A 27,935-nucleotide genomic window follows, 5' to 3' on the forward strand; every position below is an offset into this window, starting at 1 on the left:
CTCTGAGAGCTTGTAATAAGACATACTCCTCTTACAAGAGTTGATGCTACAGCATAACAAAGAAACTTACGTTGTTGGAGGAGCAGTGTATTCATTTTGACATTGTGCAGAGGTAAGCTACTTGGATTAACTAGATTTTATTGCATGAATTATCTTAAAGCAGTTTACATCATTTTCCCCCTTAGCAGTGAGACTGGGTTTCTCTTCACTACCCTATGTGTTCTGTCACTCGGTATGCAGAATGTCTGGGACAAATTATCAGCACATTTGCTGTGGCTACCTATATTTGTCTTCTTCATTCTCAGGGTCAGCTTGGGTTGCTAAAGATTCCTGGCTGGAAACAGGCATTGTAGTAATGTGTCTTGCAGTTCAGGCATTTGGGCAAAGTATTCCCATTCATTTTAAACGGAATGTTCATGGTTTCTTTCTTTAACTCTAGAAAGTTCCTCTTAAGTGGTATGATGCATAGCATACCCAAATGAAATTACATTAGATTCTCTTTCAGGCAACAATTTTGAGGATTTTGGGAGAATGTCCATCCACACAATTCTCCCAAGAGATGACATTGTAAATTCACACCCTATGGCTCTTTTCTGATTGCTTGTTTGTTGTTTGATTGATTTTGTAAATGCTCTAACTCTACACTGTTTTTGCTTCAAAGCAATGCAAAGCTGGAGGACTTCTCCATCCCTCAAAATGATAATGAACTCTGCAGTCAGCCTTGTGATTCTTTTGTCCCTTCTCTGTGAAGCACATACTGTTTTACTAAATCCCACTGACTCATCTCTGCCAGCCAATAACTTCACTGATACTGAAGCCGCCCTCAGCGTACCAGTAGAGTTTGCGGATATCCCCAAAGCCAGGCGGAAGCGTTACATTTCTCAGAATGACATGATCGCCATTCTCGATTACCATAATCAAGTCCGGGGCAAAGTGTTCCCACCAGCAGCAAACATGGAATATATGGTAAGAGGAGTTCGTCCTTTCTTGAGAAAGCTTTCCTTTGTGTGTTAAAAAGATCTAAATGGACCACAGTGCATGTTTGCCAAGGGATACAGTGTACATGTTTGAACAATCTATGAATGTTTTTTAATGTATCTTCTAATGTTAAATTGTGTTCTTTTATGGATTAATGTATGTGAGACAGACAGGACAGGTGGATCTATATAGATTTTCTTCTGTGAGTTCCATAACCACATGAGACACATTTTCTATAAGGAGGAAAACAATTGGGTATACTGACTGCCCACATTTGGAAAGTCATTTTTCAGAGCATAATTCATGAGGTTTTTGTCTGTTTTGTTTGTTTTTGTTTTTCTGTGTTTTCTGAACCTAAAGGTCATATTTATCAACTAAAATCATTGTTGAGAATATTTTTTTGAAATTAAAGGTTTCATGTGCATTATTTATTCCTGGCTAGGTGACTCTTCCCTTTCTTGGACAAAGCTCTCACCCATGTTAATCTATTTGTATCCTAAGAGGACAAGCTGACTCTTTCTTCCTTGTGATTTAAGGCTGTGTCATTCAGATAAGAGTGAAGCCAGAGCACTTACTCACATACTGTTCCAAGTTGCCATGAACACATTCTTTGCTTGCCCTTAAAAATAGACTATGTTTAAATCATTTAACTCAGAAAGCAAAAATATTAAGTTGGTATTAAAAGAAATGAGTCTTGCTGAACTTTATTTTTGGTTTTGAAGTCACACAAAGTTATGATTTAAAGTTCTACACTTTGAGATCACAATGCCGAGTCTGTTTGAGGCAATGAAGATCACCAATATATATAGGCTTCTAGAATCATCTACTTTTTTTGTGCTTGACTAATTGCAGGTGTTAATGTCACATGGGAAGTAGACTGATTACCTTAATCTAAAGAGATCATAACATCAGTCATGGGTGTTATAATGCCATAATTAAAATTGTGAGTACTGGAACCTAAATGTGCTCAAATTCTAGTCTGTCTTTTTAAGTGGCATGAGCTCTTTACCCAGTGTGCTCCACTCTCATGTTCTCTATGAAAAGGATAAATTTAGTGTCTGTTATGAGAGACTGTTGTAAGAAATATATGAGTTAAGGGACAGAGAAATAAGTTCGGAACTCACAGATATATAGTTGTTCACTGAATGTTAGCTTTAATGAATTTCTTTGAACTTTCCTTGAAAAGGACCCAGTGAGAACTTATTCAAGACCTAAAAACAGAAACAGTTGCTTGTACTCAAGAGAGATACAGTTATACATGGAGGGCAAAGATATCTTAAAATCTACTATAGATTGCTAAAGAAGAAAGTGCTGAGTTCTGTGTGAGCACAGAAAGGTGTGATAACTAGACTACAAGGTGAGGGAGGACTTTCTGGCTACAACCACACTGACACAAAATCTCACACAAAGGCCAAACCACTGAGCCAGCTTTGGTAGCAAGCTCCTCTTGCTTCAGATCATGACTGTGCCACTCACTATGGACTCAGACAAATTGCTTGGTAGCTCTAAGCCACACTTTGCCTTCTCTTTCCTTATTTAGGAATAACAATGTACACAATAAGCAATCAGTAAAGAATGGAATAATGTAATTCACTATGATAATGATATTGAGACAAAAAGGCCACCAGGATTGGAAGAGTAAATGGGTACAGCACAGTAGAAATCAGTAGAAAACATTGGTATGTTTTCTCATTACCTCAGCCCTTATCAAGGATTAAGTCACTCCATTTGCATTTATTTAATTGCTGCTATGTGCCAGAGCCTTGCTAATTGTTTCCACTGATGACCTCATTTGATAGGCCACATTCTCCATCTGAAGTTGAGATTATGATCAAAATTTTCCAAATGAAATCACATATACCTAGAGGTATTAACAATTAAACTAAAACACTGTGTCCCCCAAATTGTATTGTCCAGATTAACAATGGAGGTCTCTTTATTTCTTATATCTAGCACATGCCCTCTGAAGGAAATTTTGAGGATATCAGCATATGTTGTTCCCCCCATAAAAATTCCAGAAGATATCATAAATTATTCTCATTCTGTTTATGATCTTATTGTTGTTTTCTGTTTAGGTATCAAATCCCTCCATGTAATTCATTCTGTAACAACCCAGAAGAGTGTTAATTATGTAGTATATATTTGCAAATCTTTAGTTCAAAAAAAGTAATGAAAATCCAGAGTCAAAACAATATACTTTATAAAGCAAAGTAGGGACATTTGAAAATCTGAAACATATTCACTGCTTACTTAGCATCTACTGTATCCAGGGACTATTCTGAGCAACTAGGATATTTTCATGAACAAAACAACAGACCGCAACCTCTGGGTGGTAATCAAAGAGCAAACCAAATAAATATATCAACTAAAGCAGACTAGAAATTGGTGAGGTCATGAAGAAAATGCTTAAGGTGAACACTGAGCACGCACTGGGGTTGTTGGCGAGTTTGGTCTAGGGAATAAGGGGAGGAGAATTCCTACTCAAAAATGAGGGAAATCCCTAGAAAAGAACAGGGCAAAGGACCAGAGGAAGAAAAAACTGACAAGTTAAGAGAGAAATATTCTCACTTTTTTGATTCTATAGTTCAATCCATCATTAGAACTTCTTTGAGTGGGCTCCTTGTGATGGCATTCAGTGGCAGGCATACATTAACAACTAGCTTAAATGTTAGAGCAGGTACACCGAGTGACTCAACATTTGAAGTTCTGTGAAAATTATGGATCTCAGTGGGACACTGTTACCTTTACTGTAACTGACACAACACTTATTTGAATTGGCATCAACTGGAAAGCTAGATCAGTTCCTAACCTGTACAGTGCACCCCAGATAGTCTGGGCATGCTCATTACACTATGTAACAAATATTTGGGCTCTGAGTCACCAGCTGTATGTTCAAATTATACTCTCCAGTGTCCTGTTACTCTGGGGAACTTCATAAAGCATGAACTTAGACCCAGGACTTTCTCTAATTGTTCTAGACTGCCTGTAGTTCCAATATTCTCCAATGGTCTGAGCCTTTTGTACAGCACCCCCCTCCCCACTGAACCCCCATACATGGTCTTCTCCTTCTAGTTCATTTGTCCTATTCTTCAAGATTTTTGTATTAGAAGAACAGTTCCTTTCATGATTTTCATAATCACAGCCATGTGCACCTCACCCATCATTTGAACTGCTATTCCTTCTAACTCCCTCCACGTCTATTTTATTGTTCTCACCATTACCAAACTTGACAGATAGTCATCTGTGCACTTATTGCTAACTCTATAACTCTAGGGCTACTGGCTGCTAAGGTAATTATTATTCATCTTTGTTTCTGTGTTGTTTGAAAGTCTTTGTGTATAGACAGTGATCACCCATTCCTTTTTGCATTTAGACAAAACACCAGTGACTTGTGTTTTTATACAGCACTGATTTTGATAGCATTATATTTCATCCCACTCACTTGAAATAACAAATATTTAAGATATTCTTTAGAACCGTATACTCTTCAAGTACTTATTCTAGATAGTGTTCAATCAAAGAAAACAAGAGAAGTTTGAGCCCTATGTTTTTTATGCTCATAAAATGGTTATATAGTATTTTATATAGTATATGTGACTTTAATAAAATACACATTGCATGCAATACTTAGTTCCCTAAAATAGAGTCTCTTCACATAAGAAACAGGAAAGATAGAGTATAAGATGTACAGATGAGGTCTAAGTACTGCTGGCTCCTGTTCTCCAATTAGATTCTTGATTGATTTCCAGGGTGCTTTGGACACCAGCTGCATTTCATTCTTCCTCAGGGCAGTTTAAACCATGACTCTAAACCTCAAACCACATTAGTGTCTTAGAATACAAATTATCCCCAAAGAATGAATTTGCAAAACTTTAACCAAGTTCAGTTTGCAGGATGTTCTCTGTTTCAGAGCAATTGTATAAATTAATTTTAAAAGAATGAAGCCTCTTCATGGGAGTAAGGGTTTCAAAGACAGAAATTGTTGTCTTTACAGTATAAACAGTGCAGTAAAAACAGAATAAATAGGGTGAAAAACCAGTAATATAACTCAGTGTAATGTTCTGCTGTATGTGATTGATGAAATAAATACAAAACAGGCAACAGTTGGAGATGGAAATGGCAATTGTCCTGGAACATGATGAAGACCTCTGTGGAGGAGGAGCATGTGACCCTGATACTCTGCAAGAGGTGCATAATGGCTGTGATAGAATAAAAAGCAATGGATGCCCTGTACAATGAGCTATTCACTACACCCACCCCCACCCCCCATACACTGTTCTCCAGCCAGGCTTCCCAGAAGGTGCAGAAAATACCTGATACAAAAGGAATCTGGAAGATTGTGACATTTGAGATCAAGGGCAGAAAGGGATCTTAGACTGATGACTTCAGCACATATGAGGAGGTCACCCCTATTCTGACTGCTGGGGAACAGAACTAGATTTTTAAAGCAAAGTTAAATTTGATGTGTCTAATCTAACTCTTTAGTATGTGCTTTTATGACTTCTAGAAGGCCTGTAAGAACTGTTGCCAGTAATCAGTGGACTGAGCAAGCTGATTGACAGGAAGGCACTTGGCAGTGCTGCTCTTCCACTTGGGTACTTGAGTATTTTGGCTTCTAGTGGAAACCAGGCAGATTTTGTTGGTGCTTTCTTTGCAAAGATTATAAGGTTAAAGGTTATAAGAAGTACACACAAACACACACACACTTATACATACAAACATATACTGGCTTTTTGAAACAGCATTTCTCTGTGGAACCCTAGCTGCCCTGGAACTGACTCTGTAGACCAGGCTAGCCTCAAACTCAAAGATCTACCTACTTCTACCTCCTGAGTACTGGGACTAAAGGAGTGCACCACCATTGCCAGCAACTCATGTTAAAATGTCAAAGCTATATAATTTAGAATAATATCATTTGGGAACAGAAAGAATACCTATGAGTCACATATAGGTCACCTAGTGGGTACTACAATCTTACTGGCAAATTATATTTGGCCCCATCCTGGAAAGTAAAGTAATTTTGTGTTTCTGTTGAAGGTTTATAGAACCTATTGTCACATCTTGTCTTACAATTAATAGTTAAGAAACAAGTGGGTTTTTGTCTAGAGTATGTGATTATGATGAAGTGATAGACAAGTCTTTTAATATTCAGTCTCTCACTGCACAGTAGAAATTCATTAGCTGGTCTTTTTGCTACAGTGGAGGGCAATGAGGAACATAAACAGAAAGTAGTGTGTATATCAAGGAAGTGGACAAGGCACTGTGCTATATGCTAAAGCAGTGTGACTATAGAACATTCTCAGACCACAGGAGGAGGTCTATCCCAGACATAGCCTGAAGTACAGAATGGTGCAAGTTTCCAAAAAATACCATACTAGATATTAGCCTATATATGCTATACAGACTAGATATAAGGACAGGGGGATGTTATGGTCAGTATAGAAGAGTTCCATAAGATATAGGGTGGCATGTTGGAGACATGGAAACTATGGTTAGAATTAATGTTTAAAGAGCAGAATATTACAAGGTTGAAATTGATTGGAAGAGACTCCATTGAACTTTGTATTATGAGAAGTATTAAAAGTTTTAGCTGGGAAATTATGCAATCATATTTGAATTTTAGAAACTTCGTTCTGACCACAGGATGTGGTGGGCCTATAAAGAAGCAAGAGTGGAAACAGGATGCCCAGTCAGTAGTGGCTGTCATGACTGTCTATGTAAGAGATAATGGAAATCTGATGGAAATCTGAACTATATGTGAGACAACAGAGTAAGCTGGTTGCCTCAAAAAAAAAAAAAAAAAAAAGAAGAAAAAAAAAAAAGGAAGAAATCTGTGAAACATTTTGGAAATCAGGTCCAGAAGAGTGATTCATATGAAGTTTCAGAGAAGGATTTAATGTATGGAACATTCAGAACTTTGTCTCTGTCTTTGAGGGGGACCACTGAGTCACTCCAAGTATAAGAACACAAAAGGCAGAGCAAATTTTAGGGAGTCAAGAAGGGGCTGTGAACATGGCTATAGAGGTTGAAAAGGAAATAGACTGCTGGAAGGTGCATTTTTTCACTGCAAAAAAGTTGGGTTGCAGATATGCTTAGTCAGTCAAAAGAGAACCTTCTCCCAAAAGCAGGAGGAGCACTGCTATAGAGACTGAGTTGAAGATCCTGTCTATAGAAAACTACTCAAGAATGTTTGCAAGAATATGCCACCTTGGGGGGTCCAGATTAATTGAGACTGCTGGTCCTCCAACAAGACCGCCCTTCCCCTCAGCTTCTTTCAGCCTTCCCTAATTTAACAATAGGGGTCAGCTGCTTCTGTCCATTGGTTGGGTACAAACATCTGCATCTGACTCTTTCAGCTGCTTGTTGGATCTTTCTGAGGGCAGTCATGTTAGATACCTTTTTGTGAGTGCTCTATATCCTCAGTAATAGAGTCAGGCCTTGGGGCCTCCCCTTGAGCTGGATCCCACTTTGGGGCTGTCACTGGATCTTCTTTTCCTCAGGTTCCTCTCCATTTCCATCCTTGTAATTCGTTCAAACAGGAACAATTATGGGTCAGAATGTGACTGTGGAATGGTAACCTCATCCCTCATTTGATGTCCTGTCTTCCTGCTGGAGGTGGGCTCTGTAAGTTCCCTCTCCCTACTGTCAGGCATTCCTCCCTGAGTCCTGGAAGTATCTCTACTCCCAGGTCTCTGGTGCATTCTGGGAAGCGGGGGCAGGGAGGGGGGTCCCCCAACCTCCTATTTCCTGAGGTTGCCTGTTTACATTCTTTATGCTGGCCCTTAGGGCTTCAGTCCTTTTCCCTCACCCAATACCAGATCAGGTTTCCTTCTCCCTCCACTACCAGCCATCCTGTCCACTTTCCCTCCCAGGTTCCTCTCTTCCTCCCCACTTGTGATTGCTTTCTTCTCTCTACCAAGTGGGACTGAGGCATCTCACTTGGGCACTTCAGCTGGCTGAGCTTTTTGTGTTCTGTAGACTGTGTCTTGGGTATTCTGTACATTTTTTTAAAATATCCACTAATTAGTGATTACATACCATGCATGTCCTTTTGGGTCTGAGTTACCTCACTCAGGATGACATTTTCTAGTTCCATCCATTTGCCAGCAAAAGTCAGGATGCCTTCATTCTTAATAGCTGAGTAGTATTCCATTGTGTAAATGAACCACATTTCCTGTATCCATTCTTCTGTCTTGGGACATCTAGGTTGTTTCCAGCTTCTGGTTATCACAAATAATGCCACTATGAACATAGTGGAACATATGCCCCAAGATCTCTCCAACATTGGACCACCAAACAGACAGCATATAAAAGCTTATATGAGGTCCCCAATACATATACAGTAGAGGACTGCTGAGTCTGTGTTCAGAGAGGATGCACTTAAGAGACTGGAGGCCCCAGGGAGTTTAGAGAGCAGATTGCATTTAGGGTGGGGGCATCCATGTGGAGACTGGGTAGGTTGGGGAGGAGGTGTGGGATATAAAGCATTCAGAGGGTGGATGGGGGGAGGGGAATGAAATATGGAGTGTAGAAAATAAATTAAAAATAAAGTTTAAAAAAGAAAGAATTTTAAAAAGAGTATGCTACTGTGATGGTTTGTATATTCTTGGACCAGGGAGTGGCACCATCTTGAGGTGTGGCCTGGTTGGAATAGGTGTGTCATTGTGGGTGTTGGCTTAAGACTCTGACCCTAGTTGCCTGGAAGTTAGTCTTCCACTAGCAGCCTGTGGATGAAGACGTAGAACTCTCAGCTCTGCACCATGCCTGCCTGGATACTGCCATGCTCCCACCTTGATGATAATGGACTGAACCTCTGAACCTGTAAGCCATCCCCAAGTAAATGTTGTTTTTATAAGACTTGCCTTGGTCATGGTGTTTGTTCACAGCAGTAAAACCCTGACTAAGACAGAAGTTGGTACTGGGAGTGGGGTAGGCCTGACCATGCTTTTATTTGAAAGAATGTGGATTTTGGAACTTTGGATTTGGAACTCAGTGGAATGCTTTAAATGGGGCTTAATGGGTCATCCTAGTAGGAATATGGAAGACTTTGATGCTGGGAATAATTTGAACTGTGTTGACCTGGCCCAAGAGATTTCAAAGGAGAAGAATTTCAGAATGTGGCATAAAGACTGTTTTTGTGATATTTTGGTGAAGAATGTGGCTACTTTTTGCCCTTGCCTGCAAAGTCTGCCTGAGGCTAAGGTGAAGATACTCAGATTAATTGTACTGATAAAGGAAATTTCAAAAAAGCTCAGCAGAGACTTTGTTCTCTGGTTAAGTCTTATGAAGAGAAGTTTGAACAAGCATAGCAAGCTTAGAAAGAAAAAAAATATAAAATATATGGTTCGAGTATTAAAGGTGTACCAGGAAGTGAAATGGAGCAAAATCCTGGGTTCTAGGAGTTAACAGATTAAGAGAGAGGGACCTTGGGGCAAGATCCTACCCAGCTAAATTTAGATCCATGCATGGTGGTAGACACTTTTAATCCCAGGAGACAGGCATCCTAATCTCTGCATTCAAGGCCAATATACAGAGCAAGACCGAGGATAGGTAGCCAACCTTAGGCAGTGAAGGATTTGGAAAATAGAAAGTCAGTGACAATGTAATAGTACAAGTGGGTCATGTTCTAATTCCTGCCAGCAGCAGAACTCCTCAGAAGCTTCAGCCATGTGGCTCTGGCTCTAGAGTTAAGAATAGAAGAAACTACTGGGACAATTGATGCTGTTTAGCTGGAGCTAAGAAATTAGCGGTGATTATGAAGAGACTAGCATGCATCACTGAGGTGAAATCTTCTGGGAAGTGTTTTCTGGGAGCACAAAGAAGCTGTGTTCCAGACATAGCCAAGGTTGTACCTCATGCTGCAGCTGGACTTGGTAATGTGTAAGAGTCACTCAGGTGGTACTGGTTTTGAAGGCATGAAGGTGTCATGAAGAACAGCTGAGGCTTGGCTCTGTGAGAGATCATGGAAGGCCGTTGGAGAAGGTATATCCTTAGCTGTAGTTGATGGCCCAGGACTGAAGGGGTCATGCAAAGGATTTGAGGCTTGGCACCATGAAGAGAGTCTATGAGAGGCTATTGGTGAAGCCTGGTTGGATTGGAACACCCCAGTGTATTGGAGATGTCAGTACCATGGGATGATCACCAAGAACAGCAGCCATAGTGGAGTAGATCAACCTGAGCTTAGAGCGCTACAGAGGGCAGAGCTGGAGAAGTGATGCCAGCCCTTAGGAGTAGCCCAAAAGATCAAGTGGAATCTCAGACACTTAAACAAGAAGCTGTAACATTGAAATTGCCTTGGAGAATCAAAGATGTTAAAGATGCCAGAGCCATGGCATACATGCTGAGGAAAGCTGCTAACAGGGAGTGGAACTAGCCCAGGAGAAAGCAGTTTGTTGCAGTCAACAAAGACGAAAAAGGAATGAGATCTGAAGACCACTTTGACATCAGCCATGGAGATGAAGAGTTTAGAATTTGCTCAGCTAGTTTCCTGCCTTGCTTTGGGGATTACAGTTAATTAGTTGAATGAATCTCAGAAAAGACCTTGAAATTTGGACTTTTAACATTGTTGAGACTGCTATAGACTATGAGAACTTGAAAGTTGGACTAAATACATTTGCACTATGCTGTGTTTTAGTATGGCCCCCATAGACTCATGTTTTTTTTTTTGTTTTTTTTTTTTGTTTGTTTGTTTTTGTTTTTTGTTTTTTTTTTTGATAAGTCTATGAGGGCCAGGGAGTGGAATGTGATGGTTTGTATATTCTTGGACCAGGGAGCGTCACCATCTTGAGGTGTGGCCTGGTTAGAATAGGTGTGTCACTGTGGGTGTGGGCTTAAGACTCTGACCCTAGTTGCCTGGAAGTCAGTTTTCCACTAGCAGCCTTTGGATGAAGTCATAGAACTCTCAGCTCTGCCTGCACCATGCCTACCTGGATACTTCCATGCTCCCACCATGATAATGGACTGAACCTCTGAACCTGTAAGCCATCCCCAAGTAAATGTTGTTTTTATAAGACTTGCCTTGGTCATGGTGTCTGTTCACAGCAGTAAAACCTTAACTAAGACAGCTACCTTAATCCCAAGCTGCTTCAAGGACCTAGGCAAAGCTTTGTGGCTCTCTTGATATAAGGAATTTTCTGGACAATAATCAGAGGCCTTCTGAAAATATAGAAATCTCTAGTCTGACTATCTGTTTTCTTGAATGTTATATATATATGAAGACTCTCATAAACAGACCATGGGAATTTGGTGTTTATGAACTTGAGGTATTTGATTGTCTTTGAGAAGTTTTGAAGGATGGTATTGGAGGAGGGGCAAGGAAAATAACACTAAAGTCTTTAAAAGTAAAGAAAAAAATGTCACAAATGCATCCAGAACTGAGGTTTGGTAGAGAGCATGTGAGTTGTGAGTACTACCATGTTATATTATTCATAGCATTTCAAATCAGATAATAAGCATTTTAACATATAGTAGAATGCCTAGTATGTTGATTTTAGAAATAGCTTTTTATAAAGTCTCTTAAATTCCACAGTAATCAATGCCATCAAAGATTTTACTTTTTTTTTTTTTTTTTTTTTTTTTGGTTTTTCGAGACACGGTTTCTCTGTGTAGCCCTGGCTGTCCTGGCACTCACTTTGTAGACCAGGCTGGCCTCGAACTCAGAAATCGGCCTGCCTCTGCCTCCCGAGTGCTGGGATTAAAGGTGTGCGCCACCACGCCCGGCTTCAAAGATTTTACTTAAGGACACAGTATTTTCCACTAAAAAGTCATACTTCATAATTTAGTTAAACATGAACATTTCACCAACTGTTTATGTACGTCCTTTGGAAGTCTTTTTTTCAGAAGGCAGCAGGTAGCCAAACAGATAGATAGCTATGTTCTAAGGAGTAGGCAATATAAGATGCAGTTTTGCATTCATATTTCAGAATAGCTTCACAATCAAGAAATCCATTTTAGTATATTGTGACATATAGTCAGTGAAGAAAAGTGACCATTCATGAAAATTCTTTGACAACCCAAATGTCACTGTCAGATAGCAACTGTTGGCTACTGCCTACCCCCAAAGAAGGGGATCAGTGCTAGAATCCACTAACAATTATTTTCAAACTTTAACATAAAAAGCATATGTAAAACAGTGTTTGAAGGAAGGAAAAAACTTTTCTAAAACTTCTAAAATTCTTTAATGGTATCTCAGTTTGTCTAATGTTATTTTCCAAGAGAAGTGCCTTGTTTTTCTATTCCTGATTTTTCAGTGGCTTTAGGCTTTATTTGTTTCTTATCAGATTGTCAGTATAGTAGAGATTAATAGTTGATAAATTCATGAAAGGTTCTCAAACTAATTCCCATTCCATGTGTCTCCCCAAACCCCTAAACTTACTATCATTTTAAAAATCCATACAACAGTTACAGGTGTTATTTACTGCACTCTAGCCTTTTTAAAACTGTGGAAATATCCTTCAGTCTCCACATCAGTGTTTACTCATCATAGCCTTAGGAGATGGGGACAGATTTCTTCATTAGAGGATGGAACTTAAAGGATGAAAAGCATTAATTCTCTGAGTCTTTGAATATGTTGATCCAAATTATCTATTTGGCAGCAAAAATATGTTTCAAACACCAGTGCAGTACTACAGTGCGGTACGGTATGTTTCCCTTTGTCTGTTCATCTCTCCTGTTTCTGGGCTCATTTGCAGAGAAAATTTCTCTACATGCTCTTCATCTGAGACTATCAGAGAATATAAAAAAATTAAAAATTGTCAATAAAATTATTATTTTACTCTCGATGCTTGGAAAATAATATAAGGCAACATGTCTTATGATACTGTTAAACATCATTGAATATCTGCTAAGATAACTATGGCATTGATCTTGGACTCCCAGATATCAAGCTTTTTTAACTATGAGTCCTTTAAATGATATATGGATGCATAAATTTGTTCCCCATTCCACAGTTGCCAACGCAGGCTGTGAAAGAAGGTTCCACTAAGATAATTGGTTTCTTTAAAAACCTGGAAAACCAAGTATGTTATTCAGGAATTTCAAAATCAATGTTCACTCCTTGCCAAGGCACAAGTGTCCACAAGAACAGATTTATTGGGTCATCTTGAGAACTTGAAACTGTGTAGAAAAAAATGCTGCTTCTTGTATGTCCTCTGTTAGATTAGGTTCCCAAAGTGTGCCTTTTGTTGTGAGATGCTTGCTTGACTAATGAAGAATAATGGTGTCATATCACTGTCCATGACCCTTAGTATGATTGGCAGATTTTATAGACAGATTCTGCTGATTCACATTTTCTTAACTGGAGTTGAATGAAGGTCAATTATGTGTTTTAAATAAATGGTTGATGACAACAGACTGCCACAAAATTTAAATTTATTATCTTTAAGATTTTGAAATAGCATTGGAAATGTAATTGAGGAAAATATGTAATAAAAAATATTAAAAATTAAAAAAATAATGAAAAAAAAGATTTTGAAATGGATATAAAGATAAACACATCTGTGTTAACATAATAGAAATGATAACAGTAGATTTTGTGAATCATACATGCTGGCACTGGTCAGGTTCCCATCCTCTGAGTGTAAATCCCGTTGTGATGGCTCACACTTGTAAATCAGTGCACAGGAGGTGGTGGCAGAAAAGTCCATCCTGAGATCCATCGTGAGATCCTGCCTCAAGAAATAAAGCAATCTACACAAGTCAGTGTCCACCAATTCCCATTGACTTCATGTACTTACAATTTTGTCTCCCTAAATATTTTTACATACAATGTGTGGTGTTGCTTTTGTTAGGACTGGGGTTGCTGTTGCAGTTCATTTCTTTTACTTGCCTTCTTCTGTTTTTACAAAATAGCATCATTTGGATATTATTTAATTAATCTAGTCAATAACCTGAATCACCCCTCTGCGGGCCTGTCTTTTCCTCTGTTCCCACATATTCTCCTCCCCAGCCTAACCAGGGTTCATTGCTGATCTCCTGGATAGTTTAGCAATGCTTCTTACTTGTTTATTTCAGTATCCTTCAATGACCATTTCATAACCATGACAATTTTAAGACAGAAATATCTTTGATAATGCCCAATGAAGTGTGTTGGTGCTTTCGCTACTCTCCAGGGCAGCTATTTGTCATCCCTTAATTTATTTATGACTTCTGAAAATCATCTTACCCTAATGTAAAAGAAAGGATCACCCTAGTTATTAAAAACATCTAGTTAATAAAACATCTCCTGTATGAAATGTCAAAAAATCTGAGTATGTGTGAAATGCCCATGTAAATATCCAAGAAAATAAAGATCTACAAAATATTCCATGCTTGTCTTCCATATTATTGCTATGATGGTACACATGTCGATATCCAGCTCATAAATTCATCTCTAAAATGTTAATGTGGTAGTTTTGTTTCTACACTTGGTCATTTAAGATGATTACAACTTACATAGAGCTTTTCTACAGTTGACTATGATGTTCTAAACTATTCTTATTTCTCCCTTAATTTTCACTTTAATTTATTGCTTTTTTTTTTTTTTTTTTACATTGAGGTCTTTTTTAAAAGACCATATTTTGAAAAAGCATATTTATTTAATGTCTACCTCTTGAAAATTAAATGTTTAAGCTCTATTTCTAAATGTAATACATTTATTATTTTTTAAGTGTTTCACTTGGCTTGATAATTATCCTTCCTATATATTTACGACACTCATATAAGTCAAGAAATATAGATTTAATATCCTCTTACATTTTACAATACTATAAAAATAAAAGAAACAAATGTTAAAGAAACAAAACCAAATTTCACATCACTTTTTTAAATTTACCAGACTTTTATTATTTTAACTTAAAATTACAATTGAAAGTAATGCTTTATCTGCATATTTTACATTGAAATATAAGGCCATGTGCTCTTGTGAGAAGTCACAATCTTCTAATTACTGCAAACATTAGCAAAAGGCTGTAAGCACAGAGTCTTTACCTGAACTTTTTCATTCTTCAAATTTTGTCCTTTTGCACACTTCCATACTTTATTCTTTGATGTTTTAAAGAAAATATTTTCAAATAAGTCTGTAATTATAATCTCAAGTTTAGAGTTACCTTCCCAAATTCCACTGTTTCTTACTAGCCAGAAGTCCTGGCTGGGACATAAGTAGACAGTCATATGTACCATTATCTCCCATGATCATGTCTGTTAGCACACTGGAGATCTCAAAACAGGACCCTTGGTATGACAGATTCTTGTTTGTATCATATTAATATTATCTGAAAAATTTCTCCCATGAAGCAACATTTTTTGGCTTCAGTTTTGTCTCTGAGTTAGACTCAAAAGATTTCTGAACTTGATGAAGATCCTGCGTTCTTCTCATTTTCCTCTTATCTCTCAGGGTCACAACGGCCAGATAAGATGACATCAGTCTGAATCTGTTTTGTGTCTTAGGCTAAATGTTTCAGTTTCGTGTGATTTACAGTGAATATTCTGCTTAGCTCAAGCTATCACTAAATTTATTAATAAACAGAAAATCCATGGTAACTATTTTAAAACAAAGCTAATTAGTCCATTTATGGTTAACTCAGTAGCTCTTAACTAGACTAGAAATTTAAAAAAAAAAGCAAAAAACAAACAAAAAATAACATTTGTAACCATAGGGCAGACCTGCAATTATATACAACTTTACTCCATTGTAATCTACATTAAGTTTATAAATGATCTAACTAATAGCATAATTTCTATTTGTAGTTTTCTATAAGTGTTTCACATATTCATTCACAATGCTTTTAATTTTTATTTCAATCATTAAGAAATATTGAAGGGTTTACAAGTAGCTTAACTGTCACAGTATCTTATCAGATGGTCAGAATATTTGAAAAAAGTTATTCTAATAAAAGATTATGCTATCTGGCATATTGATACTCATGTAATGGAAACAAGGGCACATCTGTGCTTGCATTTGTTTCTTCTGTTGATACATCAGTGGGGCACAATATTGAAATATATATGTATATGTATAATTTCATATATATTATATAATATAGCAGGTCAAAATATAATTCTGGCATTATATACTAAAATATATATCAGAAATACTATATTGCCAGTCTACAATCTTAAACCACATGCCTATGCAATTTACAGCCCTTTTCTTAGAACTTCTGTAAGTTATTAAGTTCTTCCTGAGGTTAACCTGGCACCATTCATTCCAACACAGAACGTCCATATTGGAAGAAAGATCATATATTGCCTTAAAGGTAATACATTTTTGTTAAAATTTCATTATTTTTTTAAAATGAAGTTACAATTTTTTAAGGTTCAACAAACCTCATAATATTCATAAATTTATTAGGAGACATTAAATTCATCAATTATATATCCACTTGGGAGGAATTGTAGCCAATGGAGAGATAGCAAGTACGTAGACAACATTATCAGAATGTGTTATAGTCTCTAATTTTAGAACTCCTGATGCAAAGTCACCCTTCGCCTTTTTGAAGATGGTTGTGGGACAGGCTTGGAGACAAGGAGACAGTACAAACCATTTGTTCCACCCTCCAGAAGGTATTAGAGGGACAGTCAATCATATCTCCTACATGGAGGGAAATCACCTCTGTGTGTGAGGAAATTTGCTTTCCAATCTCTTCTTTCAGGGATAAGGAGAAGGAAGAATCTGTCATATCAGTTCCTTAAGATCACACTTTGAGAGAAAAAGAAAACAGTTATACTCACTTGACCTGTAATTTCCTTCTTCATACTACTGCTGATTATAATTTTACATGTAAATATATAAGTATTTGGTCCACAGTAATGCTAAATACATTTTCTTCATATTAAAATCCCTTATAATAGTCAACAAAGGATATGCTTAAAATATATCTTTCAAGTATATGTGAACTGCTTGGTTTATGTTATTGCTATATCCAATATTTGGTATGCACATTATAAGCATAAAGACAGTATTATATATTATTAAAATTACTCAATTCCTAAAGATTTTTAAAAATATATTTAAGATACGCCATATTCTCTCTCTTTTTTCTCTCTCTTTCTCAACCAGAGGATGGAAATAATCTAGAGAGATGCATACAAGCATGAAGACTTTAATCTTAGTTAAACCTCCCAGAACTCCCATAAAAAATGTCAGGTATATTGACACATGCTTGTAACTCAGAGCTCTGAAAGTGGAAAGGAGGATCCTTAGGGCTTGCTAGCCATCCACTATTGCTAATAGGCCAGGTGTAGAGAGATACCTTGTATAAATAAATAAATAAATAAATAAATAAATAAATAAATAAATAAGTAAATGGAGCATAACTAAGAAAGACAACTGTTGTGAATCTCTGGACTCCACATGTGCATGCCCAACCCCTATATACAAAGGAACATATATGTAATATACACATACACACACACAAACACACACACACACACTTACATGATGAAGAGAACACATGTTAAATATTTTGAATTATTTTGTATAGAGTGCATGTTTTCAGTGGCCCTGATTTTGGGGGCTACTCAAGTATATCCAATTCATGATTCAGTGAATCTAAAGGAAAGCTACAGATTATCTTTTTGTTTTATAGATTAGTAACCTGGTAGGCAAATGATAAGATAAAGGACAAGCCCCAATCATTGATGGTCTCAGTAGCAAAATTAAGGATGAACATAAAATCACTCTGTTTCAGACCAGTGCTTTGTACCATGCTGTACTAGCGTATTTCATTGATTATAATAAAGTATTTTTAAAACTGAAGATATAGTACATAATAATATATAGCATGTATATATATATTTTTACACAACTGTGATTATTCAACAACCTTTCAAAAGTTGAGTTGATTGAAGATACTATCCTTTTGTTATTTGATTGTACAGTTTTGCATTTTAATGAACTACAATCAATATTTCAGAAACTCATATTTTAGCAATTTTTCATTAAGTAAGAAATGTTTGATAAGACAAATTATCATCCAAATAAACTATCTTTTAAATGCTCATTTAAGTAATAGGATAAAATTGTTGTTGATTAAAATTTCTATTTTAAAGTCCTATGTCAATTTATGGGAGATAACTTTTGTGCACAGGGATTATTCATATTCTGTATTTGTGTCTTCATACTTTAATAGAAAGTTGACTATCATTGCTGAGGTAATTTATTATTGACAGGTCCATAATGCTTGGCTTGAACTCTCTATGCAGGTCTTGAGATGACTAACATTAGCATTTATGAAATCATTTTATTCTATCCTTTTCAACTAACAATAATATAATATATATGTGCAATTCTCTATTAACTTTCTTTCTCAAGGAAAAATATATTATTCTTAATTTGATTCAAAATTAATATGTTGTATTTGTATGACACCTTATGTAGCACTCTGAAATGATTTTATTATAATTATGTTTAGTACACATAACTAAAATAGTACATTCCATGTTTTTTCATTGATGAGAAAGATTTTAATGCTATCAAATGTGACAATTTCATGAATTTGAAATGCACAATCTGGCCTTTGAAAGTTACAGTATATTGGCATTGTTGATTTGGGCAAATTAATTTGAATAAAATTGTTCTAATTATGTGAGAAAACATGGTTGGTAAAGTTCCTTGTTTCTGTAAAAAGGATTTTGTGAAATCAATTTATTTTAATACATTCTGATTTCACAGGTCATTTTGTAATGCCCCCCTGTTACAATTAGATGTCATTTTTTTCTCTTAACCTATCCTTCCCCAAAACTGATATCCCTATTGCATTAACTTTAAGTGAATTGTTCTGAATTTGCTTTGTTTTAGATAAAATAATTTAAGGACCCAGGATTGAAAAGACTGGAAGTAGGAGCACTGTTTCTTTCCTTTTTTGTTTTTGTTTAGCATAGCAAATTCAGCAAAACTGAAGAACTATTTTATTCCTACAGGTCTGGGATGAAAATCTTGCAAAATCAGCTGAGGCATGGGCAGCAACTTGCATTTGGGATCATGGACCTTCTTATTTGCTGAGATTTTTGGGTCAGAATTTGTCTGTACGAACTGGAAGGTAGGAATCAGTTATCCATATGCCTCAGTGATTATACTCCCTACAGAGAATGGTAACAATTTTAAGTCGAATCAGAAACCTTCTACTGATTTCTACAAGACAAAAAAATGTTTGACTTATGAATAAACTTAATATTTTTTTCAAAACACTCATACAACTATTTCATAAGACCTAATAAGACCATCTTATTCTTTCTTACTTACTTTTGAAACATGCTACCTTTACTTGTATTTGCCATTAGCCATACTGAATCCTAGGATTGATTGTGCATGCTGTGTCCTGCTTTCCAAACCCACACACCCAAAGTCTATGATCTTGTAGAAGCCATCTGTGTGTGTTTGTGTACAGAATTTTCCTTATTCTGTACATGTATATATAAACAGTGAAATTAGTAAACAGGCAAATTGGTAAGATAGAAAAATCTGCATTCATATATGTATGAACACAAGCATGTATGTACATGTAACTATGAGATAGCTGTTCTCATTGACAGGATTTTTTTTTCTACTGAAAAAATCATGGCCAATATTATTTAACCTCACTTTTATTGGTACTTTAATTAGAGTTAAATTATTTTAACTACTTCTTTTTGCCAAATTAGATCAATTATAAATTTCATTGAGTAAATTTTATGTGTAAATTAAGTAGGATTTTATTTTTCCCAAATTATTTGTATTTTTCTATTTTGGGGTAGCCTGACATGGACTTGGACAATGAAGGCTCCTTGGACTTTTTTTTTCTTTTTTTTTCTTTTTTTTTTTTGTGCTTTTCTCTTCCAGGGAAATCAAGATCTTTATAGAGTGTGATTGTAATTGTCAGGCATGGACATGAGCTTAAGTTGTAATGAACAATCTTCCAAAACTTATTTATGGTGTAAATCGAGTCTACTCTGAGTACTGAGTTCTCCTTTGCTCTTTCTCTTGACATCTAGATATCGCTCTATCCTCCAGTTGGTCAAGCCATGGTATGATGAAGTAAAAGATTACGCCTTTCCTTACCCTCAGGACTGCAACCCTCGGTGTCCTATGCGATGCTTTGGGCCCATGTGCACTCATTATACACAGGTCATTTCAACTGCTCTGTTCATTTTGTTTCGCATATTTAAAAATGCTTTTCTTATTTGGATGACTGTTGGCATTTTTAAGCAATATTAGAAGATACTGGTTTATTTTTACAGATGGTTTGGGCCACTTCTAATCGAATAGGATGTGCAATTCACACTTGCCAAAACATGAATGTCTGGGGATCTGTGTGGCGACGAGCAGTGTATTTGGTCTGCAACTATGCTCCAAAGTAAGTACCAAGCTGAGTTCCATTTCCTGAGTCATTAACTGAAGTGAGAGAAAAACAGTCAGATGGGCATTTTTGATAGTTGTAGAAGTCAAAGCACTCTACTCAACTTCTTCATCCTCACCTGCTCTTCATCTCCAGCCTCATCACTACATCCATGGTCCTGGAAAAAAAAAGTCAGGGTAGAAGGTCTCTGGGCTAAAATAGTAAGGAACACATGTTGTGACACCTGAACTAGCTAAGTTCTCCTTACTATCACTGCTTGGTCATGGTATGCGTAAGCTCTGTGTTTCATAAGCATTTGCACCTGTATCAAAGGCATCAAAAGTATCCTGAAGCACTAAAAAGTGTATCAATGGAATTAGAAGACATCCTCTATAGAAAGACTCAGCACCCTATTATTCTGAATTATCAGTATTTGAATGCTGTCCTACCTGTTTTATTAGGAAAACATCCTATTGGGAAAGAATCTCCCCACATGCACACACTTTTTTTCAATAAAAATATATTCAGTTTCATCATCTTATAACCTTTACAAATATACTATGAATTGATCAAAGATTACAAAACCTAGTTATGTTTGAATATTCTTTATAAATAACAATAAACATTTGCTAATATGTGATAAAATGCCTTTTTGGTAATATTAACTGAGGAAGATAAAGTGTTCCAATATCTTCCCATTTAGAATAAGTACCAAATTTGCAAAAAAATTTATGCCACTCCTGGTGTCTTCTAAAGTGAGACTGAAACAAAAATTTTCTCCAGCGTGTCCAGCACAAGGAGGGAGTGGACAATATGTCATAAGTGCCAATGTGATCATGACCCATTGATATGACTGGGCTAATCCTTCTGAAAAGTTGTAAAATTCAGAACTATTGTAATGATAATAGTCTGAAAATATATAATTTTTCAAAATTAATCTAAGCCCTGCATTTGCTTGATATTTTTACTTTCATGCTTTGTATTATCTTCTTAAGCACTTTACTCTTCCTCTATCATAACTTGGCTGAGTTGTAATGAGATGATCAAAGATAGATTTTAAAAATTCATTTGGGTATTTGTTTTTTTTTGGAAAATAATAGAATTTCTTAATAATATTGATCAATTTATATGCTTCCCAAATAAGTCATTACATTAACATTAATGTAGTAATAGAAATATATGCTTTGGATCACAGATGACTAAGACTTTTAAAATATAGACTGGGAGGTAAATATTATTCTTCCAACTTTAGCATGAAGTTTTCTGTAGGCTAGTGATTTTAGTGGGAAAAAGAGAAAGTGAGAAAATAAAGAGAGAAAAGAGAAAGAACTTATAAATAAATTAATTAGAACAAAAGTGAAGGAATGGATAATATATTAAATGACTGATTTACTGCTATATTCTATATGTTATTTATTCAATGAGTATGATTTTTTTATAAAAGTTGGTAGCATAAGATAATATTACATATAATAAACTTTTAAAACTTATTTATTTATTTACTTAGTTATTCATTCATTTACTTATTCACTTTACATCCCAATCACAGTCCCCTCTGTCTTCCCTGCCGGTCCCCATGTCCCCTCCCCCATCCACTTGTAATAAACTCTAGTTCTGTGTTTTATTTCCCAAATTATGTTTCTGATAGTTTTTTAAAATTAAAAATAAGTAGAAAATATGAAATTATATAACATAGGCTGATTCTGCACATTATTCTCAGATAGCTTTGAATAAATATGTGTTCAAATAATAATCATAATTCAAATTCAATAATAGATAATATTTTTATTACAGGGTAGGAGGAGTCAAGAGAAGATGAGAACACATGGGTCACATGATAGGAGACAGGCTTGGAGTGCTTCTAGATTATCATGTGATGCCACCAAAATGACCCTCTAGGAATCTTATCCTCTAGGCAAACAGGAGAATTCATTAAGTGGAAGTAGGAAGTCCTAAAACTCCATTTCAGTTTGTAATATGAATAGTTAATTAATAAATGTTTAATATGTACACTTTCTTATGTTGAAATTGTCTGAGTTTTAGCTGACTAGTTTGCTAGATAATTTTATATCCTGTATGTGTGCTTCATAGCCTGCTTTGTGTCTTATTGAGGTTGAATTCATATTAGGGTCTTTTGTGATCCTATGCTCAACCCTGACTTTAGCACTCCTAGCTGACCTTCTTTTTTCATTTAATTTCCTTTACTTTGCTATCTGTATTAATAGTCTAATACTGAAAATAAATTTATTGTCATCTTTTATTATAATGTAAAGAGCAAAACTGCAAAGGAACATAGACTTGCTCAGCTATTGTAAATAGTGAACTTGTTTCATTATTAAAATCATGGTATCATTGTTCATGGTCATGAAAAAGCAAAACTAAAACCAAATTGATTTGACTTTCTATATGGAAAAAGCTTTGTGAATCACTTCAGCTCCTCTGAGCCAATGTTCTCTCACTATAGGAGTAGTTTCCCTTGATTCTTATTTTATAAATATTAGACTACTAAAATTTTCATGCCTTTAGAAATAAATATTATGAGCTTTTGAAACCAAATATTTTTTCTACAGCACTGAAGAAAATGTTTTTCTCCTTCAGCAACCAACCAATTAGCTTCTCAGGGAGGAATGTAGCCTCAAGGGCACCTCTTCCATCTATGGCAGAAATTGAGCGGATCTAGGTTTGTGCAGATTCTGTGTGAGTTAGTTAAAATCCTAGCTATTTGATAGTAGCACTGAGAAGCAGTCAGCACAAAATGAGAAGCATTATGTGTGTATAACTGTGGCCTGACCTTGTGCTCTAGAACACTACTAGAGCAGAAAACAAATGTTATAGAATAAACCTAATATCCACAACTTGAAATACTACCAGACATTGTACATAGGACTTCATTACTTACCTGTCAGTTAAGATTCTGTTAACTTAGTCAGAGGGGGAGTGGCGATTTTAATAGCAATAGGCAGCTTTGGGAAAAAAATCTATTTTCAGTGGCTTATAAAAGTATGTTCTTTATAAATATCATCCGTGTCAATGGTGTATACATGCAAAAGGATCTGTCCTTGAGGTAAGTGAGTAGCACTAATCCATCTTTTCTTTTTCCATCCTAGGGGTAACTGGATAGGAGAAGCACCATACAAAGTTGGAGTGCCATGTTCATCGTGTCCTCCAAGTTATGGTGGAGCCTGTACTGACAATCTCTGCTTTCCAGGGGTAACCACAAACTACCTGTACTGGTTTAAATAAGCTTTTTCCTTTCAAGGGGATACAATGGTTTCTGGACTAATAAGCATATATATATATACACTGAAGTTTGAACAGTTTATATCTACTTTATTGTAATCCTGTTTTCATTTTAATGGACAATTTACTAGTGTTTATCTAGAGTGTTAAGTTTTAGATACAAACAAAACATCATTTTCTACTTTTGAACTTAAATTTAAATTACTGTACATGTAGTATACACATATGTAATATATGTACACACAGTTGTTGCATCCAATTCTAAGACCTGCAATTCAGAGAAATTATGTTATTATGACCCTAAAGAGTGGAATGTATGTCCAAGCTATAATATATGTGTACTCATATGTATACATATATAAAGATATGGTCACATATATGATGTGTGATATGATACATAGGTAATAATATGATATGGTAGTTAACAGGGGAAAATTAAAAATATACTTGAGGTCATGAGACATTTTCAGGACAACATCTATAATTCCAATGAATGTATAATTTGCAACTCAGTGATATTTGGAAATAACTTAATTTAGCAATTGTTGAATTCATTCTGGAGATACTTTATTTTATTTGGGTCTACAAAGTGAATGCTCAATTTATGTGAGTTTCCATAACACACCTTTTGCTTGGTTTCATTTTGGTTTTGAATTAGTAAACATGTTTAGTGTTTACTGTGACTAATTTACTTTGCTGCTTATGATCTGATAATTACATTTAATTTTTGCCTTTGAGAAGCTATCAGATGTCCCTAAAATAATAATTTTGCTCTAAAATTATTTTTATTAGATATTTTCTTTTTTCACATTTCAAATGTTATCCCCTTTTCTTGTTTCCCCTCTGAAAACCCCATATAACATCTTCCCTCCCCCTGCTCACTAACCTACCCACTCCTGGCTCCCTGTTCTGGCACTCCCCTACACTGGGGCATTGAGCCTTCACTGGATCAAGGGTCTCTCCTCCCATTGATATCTGACAAGGCCATCCTCTGCTACATATGTGGCTGGAGCCGTGGATCCCTCCATATGCACTCTTTGCTTGGTGGTTTAGTCCCTGTGAGCTCTGGAAGTATTAGTTGGTTCATATTGTTTTTCCTCCTATGAGGCTGAAAACCCCTCAGCTCCTTGGGTCCTTTCTCTAGCTTCTCCATTGGGGACCCTGTGCTCAGTCCAATGGTTGGTTGAGAGCATACACCTCTCTATTTGTCAGGCACTGGCAGAGCCTCTCAGGAAATAGCTATATCAGGCTTCTGTCAGCAAATACTTGTTGGCCTTCACAATAGTGTCTGGGTTTGGTAACTGTATATGGGATGGATACCCAGGTGGGGAAGTCTCTGCATGGCCGTTTCTTCAGTCTCTGCTCCAAACTTTGTCTCTGTAATTCCTTCCATAGGTATTTTGTTTCCCCTTATAAGAAGGACCAAAGTATCCACACTTTGGTCTCCCTTCTTCTTGAGCTTCATGTGTTCTGTGAATTGAATCTTGGGTATTCTGAGCTTCTGGGCTAATATCCACTTATCAGTGAGTGCATACCATGTGTATTCTTTTGTGATTGGGTTGTAAAATTATTTTTAGCAAGTCATTTTTATGTGTTTTGAGGGAACACACATAGTAACCACATACAGATAGGATGATCAAGAAACTCTACTGTCTCACATTAAAGTGTCTGTTCCCAAGAAGCTCCAGCTTCAATATACAAATGAGAAATGTAAGGTATCTGAATTATATTTCTGTGAAGTGATATCATGACCAATGTCACTTAAAAAAAAAAAACACTTAAAATTGGAGACTTCCCTACACTTTCAGAAGGCTAGTCCATGATCATCATGGCGAGGAGTTGGAGCTGTTCAGGCAGGAAGCAAGGCACTGGAGCCATATTTGACAGCTTATGTACAGGCAGGAGGCAGAGTGAGTGAGCCTGGGCTTGTCCTTGGCTTTTAAAACATTTAAATCAACCATTTGGAAATATATGTCTTAATTAAAAAAAAATTTTTATGAGAGGACAATATAACATCTGGGTCAAGACACAAAACAAATAATAGTTAAGATACGTGTGTATATGTGAGTGCATTCATGTGTGAGCATGAGCATAGACTTAGAAAGTAAGTAAACCTGGTCCTTTCAGAGGGCAAACAGGAGAAGAAAGCTACATATTTAAACTCCATACACAGCTGCAGTTCCTTAGGTGGATACATTGAAGGATGACAGTTAATTTCATTCAATTCAGTGGGAGATGTAGCCACAATCTGGATAGTGGGCCTTCTTAAAGACAAACAAATGGTCTAATAACTTTTAAACACTGAATATTGGGACTAAATGTTTTGTTATTAAGTGACCCTGCCTTTGTGGAAACATATATGGACCTTATTTAAATAAGTATTTAAGTATTTTAGAAATACAATAGAGAAAAGAAATATTACATAATTTAGAGTTGATCAAATTTCCTTTTCCTTCTTTTATTTCCCTTGAGACAGTCTCACATAATCCAGGTTAACCCTAAATTCACTGTATAGTCAAGGATAACCTGATTCTTGATTCTCTTGCCTCTAACTCTTAAATACTGGCTTTATAGATTTGTACCACGAAGCTAAAGATAGGAATTCTGTTTTGATGACATCTGCTTGACTTACCTAAGAATGTTTTTTTCCTTAAGGTTACTGAAGTAAAGCCATATAAACAGTAGTTTACAATTCTCATTTCCAGGTTACTTTCCAGTTTATATGTGTAGGAAGGTTTCTCAGTTCAAATAAATAATAATAATATTTATTATGTAGGTCCCAGACTTGCCCAGAAAAGTCAATCTACCATATTAACAGAAATTTATGAATATTAAAACACTCAATCATAGAGCTTCTTCTTGGCATGAACTCTTGTAATTAATTGCATATATCACAGCGTGTTACATACTAGATGTACTATAATAAATGTTTAATTCCGTAGATTTTTCAGAATTACTTTAAAAGTCTAAAATTGTAAAAGCTAAAGTGAGCTTGCCTTTTCAAAAATGTTTAAAGACAAAAAATTCTCTAAAACATAAAAGTTTGAATATAACAAATTGAACTTGGGGTCTTCAGGAATGCAAAACAACTCTTTCAAAACTACAGGTAGAACCAGTAGCTTATTTATAACTTTACAAGTAAGCCAAAGCCACAACGGATATATTTGTTATTCTGTCTGTACTTTTTAACATTGGTATGTAAAATGCCATGTGAAATATTCTCTTTCCTGGGCCATTGCAAATGATACTTTGCTTGTATCAATATAGTGTCTTACATTTGCATGGGGGTGCTAGGTTTTTGGATTTGCACTGTAATTCTCAGAGATGGAACAGGCCTGGCTATAAACTGTGTCACACAGGCAACTTTAAGTAGTCAGCATTAAAGATATTATTTTGAAAGGTTTCATCAAAAAAAAATATGACTAACAGTATTGATTTCTCCCAATATTATTTATTTAGGGGAAAAGTAATATGTTGCTACAATATCATTTTTTAATCTTCACATAAGGGAAAAAATAAATATGAAATTGCTGCACTACTTACTAGAAATGTGTGTAAACTGTGCAGGTGTGGTCTTAGCATTCTTGTAATGACAGACAAGCTTGATTTAATAACACAGAAGCCAAGATGATTAGCACTATTATTTTTGCTTTTAACATCATCATATCTGTGACCCATCAAAGCTTCTCTAGAACTTTTATCTAGCTCTGCTGTTATCTGCACTTGAGATGTTCATGAAATTTTTATTTCTAATTTTTATACGGTCTTGATACAGTATACTCTGAATATTTTAATCAAAATAATGTATTTCTCATATTTTTGACTTAAACAAACCCATAAAGTTTACACTATGAATCCAGTGCATATTTATACTTCTTTAAGTGTTTCACTTAAAGGTTCACTCCTTGCTTGGTAAATAATGCAAAAATAAATGGATGAGCTGAATGTTTTCCTAAAGGAAGGCAGTACTAAAACCTGTACTGTCTTTCCCCTTGGTCTTTAGATTTCACAATATCATGCATGGGACGTGAATCTTATAGATAGAAAGATTTACCTACTCAAGTATTTAGGGGATAAAGTTACATTTTTAGTAGTAGTTAATATTGTTTTTTGTTTTTACAGGGGTTTTATATTTGTGTGTGTGTGTGTGTGTGTGTGTGTGTGTGTGTGTGTGTGTGTGTGAAGATATTCAAACCTATGGCCAGGCCTTTTAAAAGTTGTGGCATGGCTCAACTTGGAATTGTAAAATGCTGATTAAAATAGAAAGTTAAACAAGTCAATGGTTAGTGGTGCTGAAAAAAAGACAATCACCATATTGTTACAATTTTTGAGGTTTTTTTTGAAACTACAGTTGTTACTATTAGATATGAATGAGCAATAGTTGCCTATTCTGCTGCTAAATATATGGTGCTAAATGAATTGTTA

The 27,935-nt window shown here is 35.8% G+C and overlaps 1 protein-coding gene across 2 annotated transcripts; it reads left to right on the plus strand.

The window, feature by feature from the left end:
• Positions 1-27,935, plus strand: Pi15 (peptidase inhibitor 15). Of its 2 annotated transcripts, XM_021172169.2 has the most exons (6): positions 1-112; positions 662-966; positions 18,877-18,995; positions 19,927-20,059; positions 20,173-20,288; positions 23,378-27,935. In XM_021172169.2, the coding sequence occupies exons 2-6, from the start codon at positions 664-666 to the stop codon at positions 23,511-23,513; spliced, it is 807 nt and encodes a 268-aa protein (XP_021027828.1). In that variant the 5' UTR covers positions 1-112; positions 662-663; the 3' UTR covers positions 23,514-27,935. The 2 variants fall into 2 exon arrangements, with proteins under 2 accessions (XP_021027828.1, XP_029326474.1); XM_029470614.2 differs by lacking the exon at positions 1-112 and having other exon boundaries at positions 655-966.

This window comes from Mus caroli, unplaced genomic scaffold, assembly GCF_978045245.1.
Source record: "Mus caroli unplaced genomic scaffold, Mus_caroli_1 scaffold_1, whole genome shotgun sequence".
Lineage (NCBI taxonomy): Eukaryota > Metazoa > Chordata > Mammalia > Rodentia > Muridae > Mus > Mus caroli.

Excerpts from the sequence above, each read along its gene's own strand:
- Pi15 (XM_021172169.2), top strand. The coding sequence starts at position 664 with ATGCAAAGCTGGAGGACTTCTCCATCCCTCAAAATGATAATGAACTCT. Across the intron at positions 967-18,876 it reads CAGCAAACATGGAATATATG|GTCTGGGATGAAAATCTTGC; the intron begins GTAAGAGGAGTT and ends TTATTCCTACAG. Across the intron at positions 18,996-19,926 it reads TTGTCTGTACGAACTGGAAG|ATATCGCTCTATCCTCCAGT; the intron begins GTAGGAATCAGT and ends CTTGACATCTAG.